Below are 12,871 nucleotides of genomic sequence, written 5' to 3' on the forward strand. Positions count from 1 at the left end.
TATATACATTTGTATGTGTGCATGTACATATTATACATATTATTTATTTATATTTATTATTATATAGTATATATGCTAAAATATATACTATAATATAGTATGTAGTACATGGTATATAACATATAATATATAATAAATGATATTATTATTTAATATATAATTTGTAATATTTATTATATATTATACATAATATATATTATGTATACCTATACATTAATATGGTGCTGCAATACTAGCACTGTTTTTTTCTTTTCTGCCAGCATGCTTCTGATCTGACAAAATGGAAGAAGCATTTAATCTCTCCATTTTGTATGATCAAAATGACATTTGCTGTTTGTAAATATTCTGCTATAGCTAATCTACATACCTACATCTTTTTAGCAAATGGAGAACTGAATGGAGATATACAAAGAAGCATTCAGTAATACCCGTTTTCATAGCAACAATTCTGTAATAGCAAGAAAAGTTCAAATGTTATGGTATGGGTATCTATTATGGCTGCTCCTGTGATTCGCTGTAATATGTATTTAGAACAATTTATGAATGCACAGTGAATGCTGGTTTGCATAAGATTAAGTATCCAATTCAAATAATTTACCTTCAAGAATTTTTCTCTCAATATTGTAACTTTCGTGGTCTTGTATCATTATTAAAGAATTATTCTGCATACGTGAATAATTAATAATTTTACCCATCTGACTTTTACAAGACATCTGAGGTCAACAGTACTGTGGACTCACACTAGTCTTGCCATGACTTGTATTTTGGGTATGCAAAACAACAGATTATGGAGTTTAAACTTATTATTGTTGTATCCACCTACATTTTGCTGTAATTCTTATTCTCTGGTCTCTTACGTAGGATACTGTGAAAGCAAGAATAATCAGCTCTTTGAATTTAATCTTTTCAAAATAATTCTATCAACCTTTCCAGATTCTGGTGGGAAAATGATAATATTTTCACTGAGGCTCAAAAACATGAACTCAAAAAACACTCTTTGTCCCGCGTGATTTGTGACAACACAGGGATTTCTGAAGTGCCAGCAGATGCCTTTCAACTTGGAAGGTTTCCACAGGATTTTAAACATTGTGGCTATATAGAGGGGATGAATTTAGAAGCTTGGCAAGAAATCTATCAGGAAGGTAATCTGGTAATCTGGTAATTAACTTTTTTCTTTTCTTTTCTTTTCTTTTCTTTTCTTTTCTTTTCTTTTCTTTTCTTTTCTTTTCTTTTCTTTTCTTTTCTTTTCTTTTCTTTTCTTTTCTTTTCTTTTCTTTTCTTTTCTTTTCTTTTCTTTCCTTTCCTTTCCTTTCCTTTCCTTTCCTTTCCTTTCCTCCTTTCCTTTCCTTTCCTTTCCTTTCCTTTCCTTGGCCTTTCCTTTCCTTTCCTTTCCTTTCCTTTCCTTTCCTTTCCTTTCCTTTCCTTTCCTTTCCTTTCCTTTCCTTTCCTTTCCTTTCCTTTCCTTTCCTTTCCTTTCCTTTCCTTTCCTTTCCTTTCCTTTCCTTTCCTTTCCTTTCCTTTCCTTTCCTTTCCTCCTTCCTTTCCTTTCCTTTCCTTTCCTTTCCTTTCCTTTCCTTTCCTTTCCTTTCCTTTCCTTTCCTTTCCTTTCCTTTCCTTTCCTTTCCTTTCCTTTCTTTTCCTTTCCTTTCCTTTCCTTTCCTTTCCTTTCCTTTCCTTTCCTTTCCTTTCCCTTTCCCTTTCCCTTTCCCTTTCCCTTTCCCTTTCCCTTTCCCTTTCCCTTTCCCTTTCCCTTTTTTCTTTCTTTTCCTTTTCCTTTCCCTTTCCTTTCCCTTTCCCTTTCCCTTTCCCTTTCCCTTTCCCTTTCCCTTTCCCTTTCCCTTTCCCTTTCCCTTTCCCTTTCCCTTTCCCTTTCCCTTTCCCTTTCCCTTTCCCTTTCCCTTTCCCTTTCCCTTTCCCTTTCCCTTTCCTTTCCCTTTCCCTTTCCCTTTCCCTTCCCTTTCCCCCTTTCCCTTTCCCTTTCCCTTTCCCTTTCCCTTTCCCTTTCCCTTTCCCTTTCCCTTTCCCTTTCCCTTTCCCTTTCCCTTTCCTTTCCTTTCCTTTCCTTTCCTTTCCTTTCCTTTCCTTTCCTTTCCTTTCCTTTCCTTTCCTTTCCTTTCCTTTCCTTTCCTTTCCTTTCCTTTCCTTTCCTTTCCTTTCCTTTCCTTTCCTTTCCTTTCCTTTCCTTTCCTTTCCTTTCCTTTCCTTTCCTTTCCTTTCCTTTCCTTTCCTTTCCTTTCCTTTTTCTTTTCCTTTTTCTTTTTCTTTCTTTTCCTTTTTCTTTTTCTTTCTTTTCCTTTTCCTTTTCCTTTTTTTCCTTTTCCTTTTCCTTTTCCTTTTCCTTTTCCTTTTTTTCCTTTTCCTTTTCCTTTTCCTTTTCCTTTTCCTTTTCCTTTTCCTTTTCCTTTTCCTTTTCCTTTTCCTTTTCCTTTTCCTTTTCCTTTTCCTTTTCCTTTTCCTTTTCCTTTTCCTTTTCCTTTTCCTTTTCCTTTTCCTTTTCCTTTTTCTTTTTCTTTTTCTTTTCCCTGATGGGAGAATGAGTAATCAGCAGTTAGAGCACTGACCATGGTTACCGCAGGTCTTGAATTCTTGGTCTTTCACAAACTTTTAGCATTTCTATCACTTTGAAATAGGATCTTGGTCTTTGTCTCTCTCAAATTTCCCCTCTATATCAGGTTACTGTTTGAAGCTTCACCTTGATAACATGAATGGTTTTGTGAGATACCCAGACATTATGGTAATTGAGGCAGGAGTTCTTGGACAGATAAAAATTAACTAAGATCTCTGTAGAGCACACTGTTAGAAGGTAATGTTAATTTTATGAGAATTATAAATCAATCATGAGTTATTCCATATAAATTCTTGTCCAGAAATGAAAATTTAAATTCTTGATCATCCTCAAGCATGTGAGTAATTAAACTTAAGTTAATTTGTAGCAATAATGGAGAATAATGTCAATTTTTGATGCTAAGCTGGCATTTTTTTTATGTGATTTTTTAAATTTTTTTAATTTATTTTTTATTTGTAGAGGAAACATGTGGAACACCAAAACAGGTGGAAAATGGTGATTTTGTATACTGTTCAGAATTGGGAAAATCTACAGTGACTTATTCTTGTCACCATGGATTTCAGTTACAAGGAGAAGAGCAATTAACTTGCACAAGTAAAGGATGGAATTTTCAGGCTCCTGTTTGTATAGGTATATCTCTACATATATATTTGTTTCTGAAATTTTTAAAAGCTAAAGTCTATCACAGTTTATTAGAAGTAAATTCCTTTCTATGTTGTCCCAAAATGTATGGTTTAAAAGTCTTTTTTACTTTGTGTTCCCTGGATGTATGTATGAATTAATCTTATGTAGTTCACAAGATTAAAAGATAGTCAGCATTCTGTATGTATAGGTAGGATGACACAATAACATGAAACTTCCTTGATCCAGCATTGCTATCTTAATATCTTCCCATCCTGATTCAGCAATCAGGTTGATGATAGGGAAATGTCATTTGAAATTACCTAATTAAAAAAAAAAAAAAAAAAAAGAGTCATTTAACAACCAGTAGGGAAAAGAAAAAAAAAAAAAGAAGGCAAGTCAGAATTATACATTGCTCCCTGCTACATTCAATATAATAGCAAACCAGCCTTTGTCATTTTCCTGCAATTGCTTCAATGGATTCTCTAGATGGAAAGTGAACTCTGCACCAGTAGTTGGTGTATTATCCTAATAAGTTAAGCAAAATTGGCAAAGAGAAAAATAATGAATACAAGTGAAATTAAACAAATTATTTATCATTCTGTTCCAAACTCTCTCTCTCTTCACTCCAATCCATGCAAAGATTTGCCAGAAGTGAGTTATTTCTGCAGGTAGAAAAGTACAACAAATAAGAAATCATTAAAAACAGTTCATTCCATGAACAATTTCAGAGGAACGATTTCCTGTTATTTTAATTAATTTTTATCTTCTCTCTTCTTTTTGCCTTGTTTTTGCTGTTGAAAGGAAGAGGATAGGGAGAAAGAGAATGTTGTAAATGTTTCATTACAAGACTTTCACTCTTCACAACTATGAAGTATGAAGTCTTTCTCTGTTCATATTTCAAATGAGTGTTTTTAATGATATGTATGTATATATACGTATCTCTATATGCATACTCTGTTCAGAGTTATGAGAGCATGAGAGAAAATGAAACCTGAAAAGGTTGTATTTAGGAATATATTATGGATGGTGGTAAATTAATTTGAATGCAAGTGCTGCAGCTGATCTGCAATAAAGTCTGCTTATCAGTATTTCTGTGACAGCAGAATAGAAAGCTATTCATTCTAATTGTATACCTGGTATATAAAAAGTCAAATGAAATTTGCAGCTCTTTCCTTTATTCAAATCCTATTTATCCACTGAATTCCACCCACATAAATACCATATAAAGAAATAAAGCTGTTAAATGAATTATAATAAAATCTTTTCAATAGATTAATGTTCTGGCAGCAAACTGAATAAATAAGTTATATGAATGAATCATTCCTTGTCCTAGTTTCTTTTAATATGTTCAGCAATGTAAACAAAAGACTGTATATCTGCTATAGGAAAACAAGCTGCTGCATATATTAAATAAGCAATGCCTTTATTAAAAGAAAACCATCAAAACCCACTTATGCAGATGCTACTTGAGTTTTACAGTAGAAAGCACTTTGTTCCATGTATGTCTGTGCAATGTGTTCCCATTCTTTTAAATGTTCAGCAAATTAGGAATAAGTCAAGCAATATAATGAGGAGGATAGAGCTTAGCATTTCTGCAGATGGTTTCAAAATTACATGCTGCTCTGGAAAAGACAGAGTGGCCTGCTGGCAAAAGCATAGGAATTTGAGAGCTGTTAATTCCTGCTTACTAACTTTGGCTTTGACAGAAATCATTTCTATTGATTCAGGAAGTCATTTAGTGCTAGACTGTGCTACCTTTATATTAAGTGTTATCTTACACTGGATACATAACTGTGTTTACTTTGCTTCAATAAAGTACCACTGTCTTTGAGCAGTAGTGTAGGCTGGTGAGATCTGACATACACTATTTGGTGGTCGTAAAATGAGTTAGTTAACAGATAACATGACTATGGGCCTATGCAAGCTGAAATAGCACCTTTGAATTACAGTGCAGATAAAGCGTGTTCAGATTTTTCCTTCCCAAAGATGAAACCAGTGGAAGTTAACCGAAAATGTGGTCTTGAAGTGTGTAACACTCATTAAGGAAAATTAATAACTCCCAAACAACAGATCAGTTTCCTGCTTCATAGAGGCATTATGGGAGATATTTCTTAAGGATTCATAAATTTAAGATTATTTTGAGTGTCTCAGTTGACAGATTTGGACACAGCTGCTGCTTTGTATTAAAATTTAAGAAAGGATCGGGTTTGATCCCATTTCCAATGACAGCTTTCCCTAAGTAGTCTGAGAGACAATGCTAAGCTAAGCCAGTAAGTTGTTTTTACAGGATCAGTTTCTACTACTGATGAAAAAAGAGTTACTTACACTGAAGTAGCAGATCAAACATTGCTGTAGGGAATGAAGGGAAGCAGTATAACCAGAAAGAGAAGTTACTGAAGGCTATTGACCACGTATGGGCTTGCAGTCCTTCCCAAGACAAGGGGTCTGAGACATTGAATAGGCTGACAATTATACAGCACTGATGGGAAACCATCTAAAACAGTGTTGGACATCTATCTTTAAGTAACCAAATGAAGAGTGTAAACAAAAATTGCACAGAAAGAAGAGAGAAAGAGAAATTAGGAAAAAAATGTATTCTTTTCCTCATTGAGTATTTTCTTTCCTTCACTCTACACTGATTCCCATTTCATTGCATAATAAGACTGTGAAAGGTCCTGAGTGGCCTCAGGGAAAATATGTTTATATGCATCTTCAAATGGGTAATTTTGCATCTGCTCATCATTCTGCCAAGATACTGCCATTTCACAGAATTTACATAGCTTCTAGGAACAACCATTTTTGCAGTAATATCACAGATTACCGTTATAAATTTTGTATCCAAAGCTAACCTGAATGCTTGACTCGTCAAAATTATTCCTAGAAGTGTATGGAACCATGTCAGTGTTATTACTTTCATTATTGCTATAAAGCACAGTATGAAGAAGGTTTATAGAAGAACTCGAAGTCTTAGGACACAAACACATTCAAGAATTGTTCTCAAGTATATGGTTTGTATTTCTGAAAATTCAGCTTGTTTACATTTATAGCTTCTTGCAGATTACCAAAATAAAATCTTTATTTTTCATCATTTCCAGCTAAAAAGAAAAAAAAATGAAAGAAAAAAAAAAAAAGAAGAAGTAGCATGAAAAAGGAAGTAAAAACAACTTTGTGCTTTAAACTAACAGTGAGGACCTTTGGCAGTATCAATGTGTAACACACCAGAAGTGTGTGATAACTTTCACTTCCAGATCCTTTCAGTGAGAGTGTATAAGAAGGTAGTAATCCCTATCTAATTTATAATGATTATTGATCATTGTGTATTTATTTTGCAGACATCAATGAATGTGAAAATGAAATTAATCCACCATGCTCTCCATCTGCTAAATGCATTAACACTAAGGGCAGCTATATATGTCTCTGTACTGATCCTTACAAGCTGGCAGAAGATGGAAGAACATGCATTGGTAATGCTTTTAAGCCTACTGCCCATTAAGATTTTCTCTGTTCTTTTTTTTTTTTTTTTACAATGCTGTAAAAATCGTAAAATTAAGATCTATGGAAAAGCTGTTAACATACTTAAAAAATCTATGCACACAGTCTTAGGTACAGCCAGATTCTGTAAAATAAATGAAGGTACTGAATAAATAACACAGACACAGAAGTAAGCTTTCATTTTCCATTCTTGTTGTAAATAAACCACTATTCCTGAGTGTTTTTATGAAGGGATATCTAATCTGTCTCAGTTCTAATTAGTATCTAAATTCAGCATCTGAATCAGCTAATTTCCACCTATTACATTCCCAAACAGTCAAACCTTTTAGGGATAGCATAAATTATGCACTTCCTTCTTTTTCATCATTTCAGCACATCTGGAAGCTGTATTGGGCCTTAAACTCTAGGTTGGGAGCTTGAGTGTAGTTGCACACTGATGCTGGGTACTACTGTTATACAGGTGATATACCTGTGATACAGGTACTACTGTTCTGGGGAAAGAGGGACTAGATCTCTCTAAAACTCCATGAAAACCTACAATGGAAACTCAGGTAGATGAATATTTTCCTTGCCAAAGTGCCCAAAAGAAACACAGAAACTTTAAAGTGCTCAAAACTTGCATATTCAGTGCTGTACGCCACACAACTATATGCGAATTCTGAATCTCACTGAAGGCACATTTCTGGTTTCCTGTTTCAGTGAATACCCTGGTCGTGATGTGAGATTGAGCTGTCCGTTGTTGTTAATTGCACAAAGAAAACACAGGATGATAATTCCCCAGCAAAAAATATTGTCTCACAAACAAACAAGCAAACAAACAAAATACTTCAATAATATGATGTATATGCAGTTGGTTTTCTAGCTGTTGTTCAGGACCACTCTTTGAGCCTTTTTTATTGGTCTGTGGACTTATTTCTTTCTGGGATAAAACTAAAAAGGAATGGTGCTTGTCATTCATAGTTTCATCTTTTAAAATACCAGAAAAAGAGAAAAAACACTTTCTTTGTAGGTGTTTCTTATCTTTATTTACAGTTTATTTCTTTACCCTTTCAACCGTGGTCATATTTCTTTACCGCTCTAAATCCAGAGACAAAACCTGTCTTCAGATTAGCATAAAGAGATTAGTTCACAGCATAAAAGAGATTAGGTATGAGGACACTGCACTGGCATGAATCCAAGACAGCTCCAAATATTAGTTAAATTTTATATTTCAAGGGAGGAAACAGAGAGTGCTTACAGACAGTGCTACTGTGCCAAGTAATCATTGTCCCAGACCAAGCCAAATGTGCTTTTCTAAAGGCCTCATTGGCCTTCTGACAACTCAAACATACAGGTGCAGGTACAGCAACCCAGTCCGCTGATGAATGTCTAGGATGTAAGGCTAGCAAAATCCTGTAGACCAGAGTGACTAGAGCTTGTTGTCTCCATCTTTGACCCATCCTTGTATGCTGATGTTAAAGTTTGGTTTGCTAGATCTCTGGAGTCAGTTACAACAGTTTCTGCTGTGTGACACAGATTTCTGATTTCATTTCTTCCCTTTAAAGTTTTAAGCTACGGAAGAAAGAGTTCATTGGCAAGCGACTGACAAAAATTGGCAAGTGATTTCCCAAGTATTCCTGGCAGTATTTTATAGAAATAATATGTCTTACTTTACAATATCTCCACTATAACTGCATTTAAAATTGTTTGGTTAATTCAAAATTGTGGCATTAATCAGTCAAGTGATTTAAGCCACTGCAGAGTGTCAGCCATTACATATTAGCTATAATTTATATTGACAAACTTTTAAATGACATCATCCCCTTTCTTAGATTCAAAGATGTAATTGCAGCTATTCTTTACTTCCATACTGGTCCTAAACTAAGCAAAGGAAAATGTTTGAAAATTAAACTTTCTAAAAAGCGACATCTGAGGTATACATACTGAAGAATTAGTGCTTCGTCCAAGTTCCACTGTTATGATTATGTGAACTGTAACCCAGATATGCGTTACTGGGGAACAAACTGAAGGAATAAAAAGTCAGTGTACAGTTATAAGACTATGATCTCATGAGGTGATTGAAGCATGTTGGGATAGCTCACACAGCTGGAGTGATACAATGGATGGATACAGGCTGTTTAGGAAGGACAGGCTGGGAAAGTGATGAGGGAGTGTGGGGGATGTTGCACTTTCTGTGAGAGGTCTGCATTAGGATAGGTCAGGAATCAGTGGAGAACTTATGGGTAAAGATTAGTGGAAAGAGCAACATAGGTTCTGTTTTAGGGAGTATGTGCTACAGACCTGATAAGGAAGAATTAGATGAGGCCTTCTTCAAACAACAGGAAGACTCACATTTGCAGACCCTGATCCTCATGGGGAAATTTAACCACCCTGATAGCTGCTGGAAGGATGATGCATCAGGGTACAAAAATCTAGGAGTTTTCTACAACTATTTTCTGACACAGGTGATCCAGAAGACAAAAGTGAAAGGTTGCTTTTCTGGATCTGATCCTTACAAATAAGGAAAGGGATGTGAAAGTCAGAGGCAGCCTTAGCTACAGGGTCTATGAAATGATGGAGTTCAAGATCCTCAGAGTAGGGGACAGGACAAAATCAGGACCACAGCCGTGGATTTTAGGACAGCAGACTTCAACTTCAAAGATCTACTTGGAAGAATCCCATGTAAGATATGCTTGGAGAGAAGAGCAGTCCCAAAGAACTGGTTGATATTCAAGGATCAGTTTCTTCAAACTCAAGAACGATGCATGCCAACAAGTGGAAAATCAAGCAGGAGGTAGCAAGAGGTCTTCTTGAATGATCAAGGAGATTCTGTCTGAACAGAGACATAAGAAGAGAGTTTACAAGATGTGGAAGCAGAGGCAGATGAACCAGGAGAAATACAGAGCTACTAGCCAACCATGCCTGCAGGGGTGGGGTCAGGAAAGCCAAGGTCAACCTAGAGTTGAATCTGTCAGTGGATGTAAAGGGCAACAAAAAAGGTACCTAAACAGCATAATTAAAATGAGGGTCTGCTAGTCCAAGGTGGGACTAAAATGGGACAGGGTTCTGGTGGAAAAGGATGTTAAAGTGATGGAGAAACTAATCTTGGAAAACATTTCCAAACACATGAAAGACAAGAAAGTAATTGGGAATAGTCAGCATGGATTTATGAAGGGAAAATCATGTTTAACCAACTCGATAACCTTTATAGGTTACCCAGCTCGATAGGTGGATAAAGGAAGATCACTAATTCTGCTTGCCTCAACTTTAGAAAGGCTTTTTACAGTGTCTCCCATAGAAACTTCATAGACAAGCTGACAAGGTATGGGTTAGATAAGTGTACAGTGAGATGGATGGAAAACTGGCTGAAAAAACAAAAAGAAATGCAAAATTCTGCACCTAGGGAGGAATAATCCCTGGCACTGACACACACTATGGACCAACTGCTAGAAGACAGCTCTGAAAAGAAGGACCTCGGGGTCCTGGTGGACAACAAACTGAGCATGGGCCAGACAGGCAGCCTTGCGGCTAAGAGTACCAACAGTGTCCTAGGCTGCACTAGGAGGAGTGTTACCAGCAGGTCAGTGGAGGTGGACCATATCACTTTACTCAGCACTGGTGAGACAGCATATGGAGTACTGCTTCTCCTGTTTTGGGTTCCCCAGTACAAGAAAGACATGGAGTTACTTCTACATTGAGTCCAGTGAAAGGTGATGAAGATGATGAAGCAACCAGAGCATCTTTTATACAAGGAGAGGTTGAGAGAGTTGGGACTGTTCACCCTAGAGAGAAGGCTCAAGAAGGTCTTATCAATGTGTATAAATGCCTTTTGAAAGAGAATTTTGATGAGAGGGCCAGGCTCTTCTCAGTAGCGCCCACTGACAGGACAAGAGGCAATGGGCACAAATTAAAAACCATGAAATTCCAACTGAACACAAGAAAACACTTTTTTACTGTGAGGGTGACTGAACACTGGAACAGGTCTCCCAGATTTGTTGTGGAGCCTCCATCTGTGATGATATTCAAAACCTGACTGGACAGGACCCCCAAAAACTTGCTTATATGGGGAATTTTGACTAGGTGATCTCAGAAGAAGGTTCTTTCCAACCTCAACAATTCTGTGATTCTGTAATTAGGTATGATGAGGAAGAGGTTTCTAGTAGTGTTTTATATGGTTTCTTTGTAAACTGGCCCATATGCTTGTCTTGCTGTCATTTCTCATACTGTTTCCATTGAGAAAGAAGTAGTTAATTAACTACTCGATGGTAGATTTCTCTAAAAAATATTTGTATTAACAAGTGGAAGGAGAATGTCACCAAGAGTCAACTGTGTTCTACTTTGTTCAATTTCCATGTTAGAAATATTTATGACAAATTTATATAAAACAGCTTTTCTGTGTTTTTACTTTAGCTAATATAATAAGTGTTATGAATATTGTTGGTGTCTTGGTTTTGTTTGCTTGTTGTTTTTGCATTTTTATGAACACCAATCATAAGGCCCAGATAATTTCATTGTTTATTTGGAATGAGGTTCTGAACCTTGATGAAAAAGACAGTACAACACTTTTCTAAACCAACATATTGAATATAATAAATGAACAGCTGAATTTTAGCAGTAATATGAATTTGGAGGTCTGCAGTATAGAGTGATTTAAAATTATGAGATCACCTCATATTATTATGAGCATTTCAATCTTCAAAACGGAAGTGCTCTTAAAATTTTGAAGAACTCTAGTAATGTTAACTGTTCAATACTGCGCATCCATATAACCTTCACTCCTATTTTTATCAGTAGAATTCGTCAGTAGGCACATGGCCTTTTTTTTTTTTTTTTTTTTTAAGGCTGGATAATGTTTTTGACTCAGATGGAAACTTATATATGGTAATTTCATTAAGGAAGTGAATTCGTTACGTATCCTCAAACCAAAGATGACTACCCGTTGCCAGTTTGGTCTGTTGTTTGTCAGTGTTTGAAGTAAAAAAAAAAAAAAGCTGAACTGAAAAGTACCAATTTTTGATTTGTGCGTACTCTAACCATGAGAAAAAGACTGTTATGTTGACACAATATGCAGATATTTAAAACACTTATGTTTAGCCCCCCAGATGAAATAGGCTAAAACTAATACTTTTTGAAGGCTTAGTCAATTGGCAGAAGCTTTTTAAGTTAAAGTGTATCATAAGATACATTATGATTACATTAAATTAAATGTTCCTACCTTTCTAACAATGGAAATAAGCTTGATTTTTTTAATCTTGTTTTCTTTGAACTAATCTCAAACTAAAAGGATTCTCAATGTATTTAGCCACTATTTACAAAAACAACATAAGTATAAAAATATAAAATACATTAGAATTTAAAACAGCTGTATTAAAAACACATTCAGTCTGCAGACTAGTATGTGCTTATGAGATTGATGGATGAAGATTATCCAAAGTCATCATGGGAAACATCTGTGTAATTCAATGAGTAATATAGTTTGGACTTTAATTTTTAAATTACATGATAAATCCATGAAAAATATATCCACTGTATTAAATTTCTGAAACCTTAATTGGATCTTTGAGTGCCATTATTATATGAATGTATTATACATTAGAAGGATAAGAACCTGTTATGTGAAAGCCCTCAGTCTTCCTCCTGTCTATGTTGTGCACAAAAAATAAACAATATTGGACTCTTACTCAGATCTTCATTCAAAATGCAGTAAAGATTTAATTCTGTCGTTAATGGTGACCAAAAGAATTAGCATGAACAAGTGGATAGATTTAAAATTAAAAGATCAGTATAAGTAAGTGTGAAAGAGTCTCATCTTCATCTCTGTAGTCCTGATGAGCAGGTTAATAGTAACTCCAACACTGCATACTGCAGCAAATGTAATTTCAAACTGAGAAGAAACTCATTCATTCTACCCTGCTGTTTCCCGCAGTGCTAACAATTACTTGTCTGCTTTGACATAAATATTCATATATACCTGGTACCTTTCTTACTTTTTAAGGCTATGAAGCCCAACTCACTAGAAGTTTTAACACTCGTAAACGTTCTGTTTTTCTGAAGCGCTTTAGTCTCAATATTCTAGAAACCTTGTTTCCAAAGATCTTGGTCTTCAGATACTTGATTTTCCTTCCACTCAGTTTAATTCACCTGCTACTAATCATTCAACTGCAAGTGCTGTATTTGCTGTTGTTACTTCAGTAGCTTTCCTTTTGTGCC

General features: G+C 35.4%; 1 protein-coding gene across 1 annotated transcript in view; it reads left to right on the forward strand.

Moving 5' to 3' along the window:
* Nucleotides 1-7,121, forward strand: part of TPO (thyroid peroxidase) — a 44,382-nt gene extending 37,261 nt beyond the window's left edge. The window contains exons 12-14 of the mRNA XM_066994859.1: nt 934-1,142; nt 3,026-3,196; nt 6,523-7,121. Of these exons, the coding sequence (XP_066850960.1) occupies nt 934-1,142; nt 3,026-3,196; nt 6,523-6,683 (541 nt within the window). The 3' untranslated portion in view covers nt 6,684-7,121. The remainder of the gene's footprint in view (nt 1-933; nt 1,143-3,025; nt 3,197-6,522) is intronic.
* The last annotated feature ends 5,750 nt before the right edge of the window (nt 7,122-12,871 follow it).

The sequence above is a fragment of the Anser cygnoides genome, chromosome 3, assembly GCF_040182565.1.
Source record: "Anser cygnoides isolate HZ-2024a breed goose chromosome 3, Taihu_goose_T2T_genome, whole genome shotgun sequence".
Classification (NCBI taxonomy): Eukaryota; Metazoa; Chordata; class Aves; order Anseriformes; family Anatidae; genus Anser; species Anser cygnoides.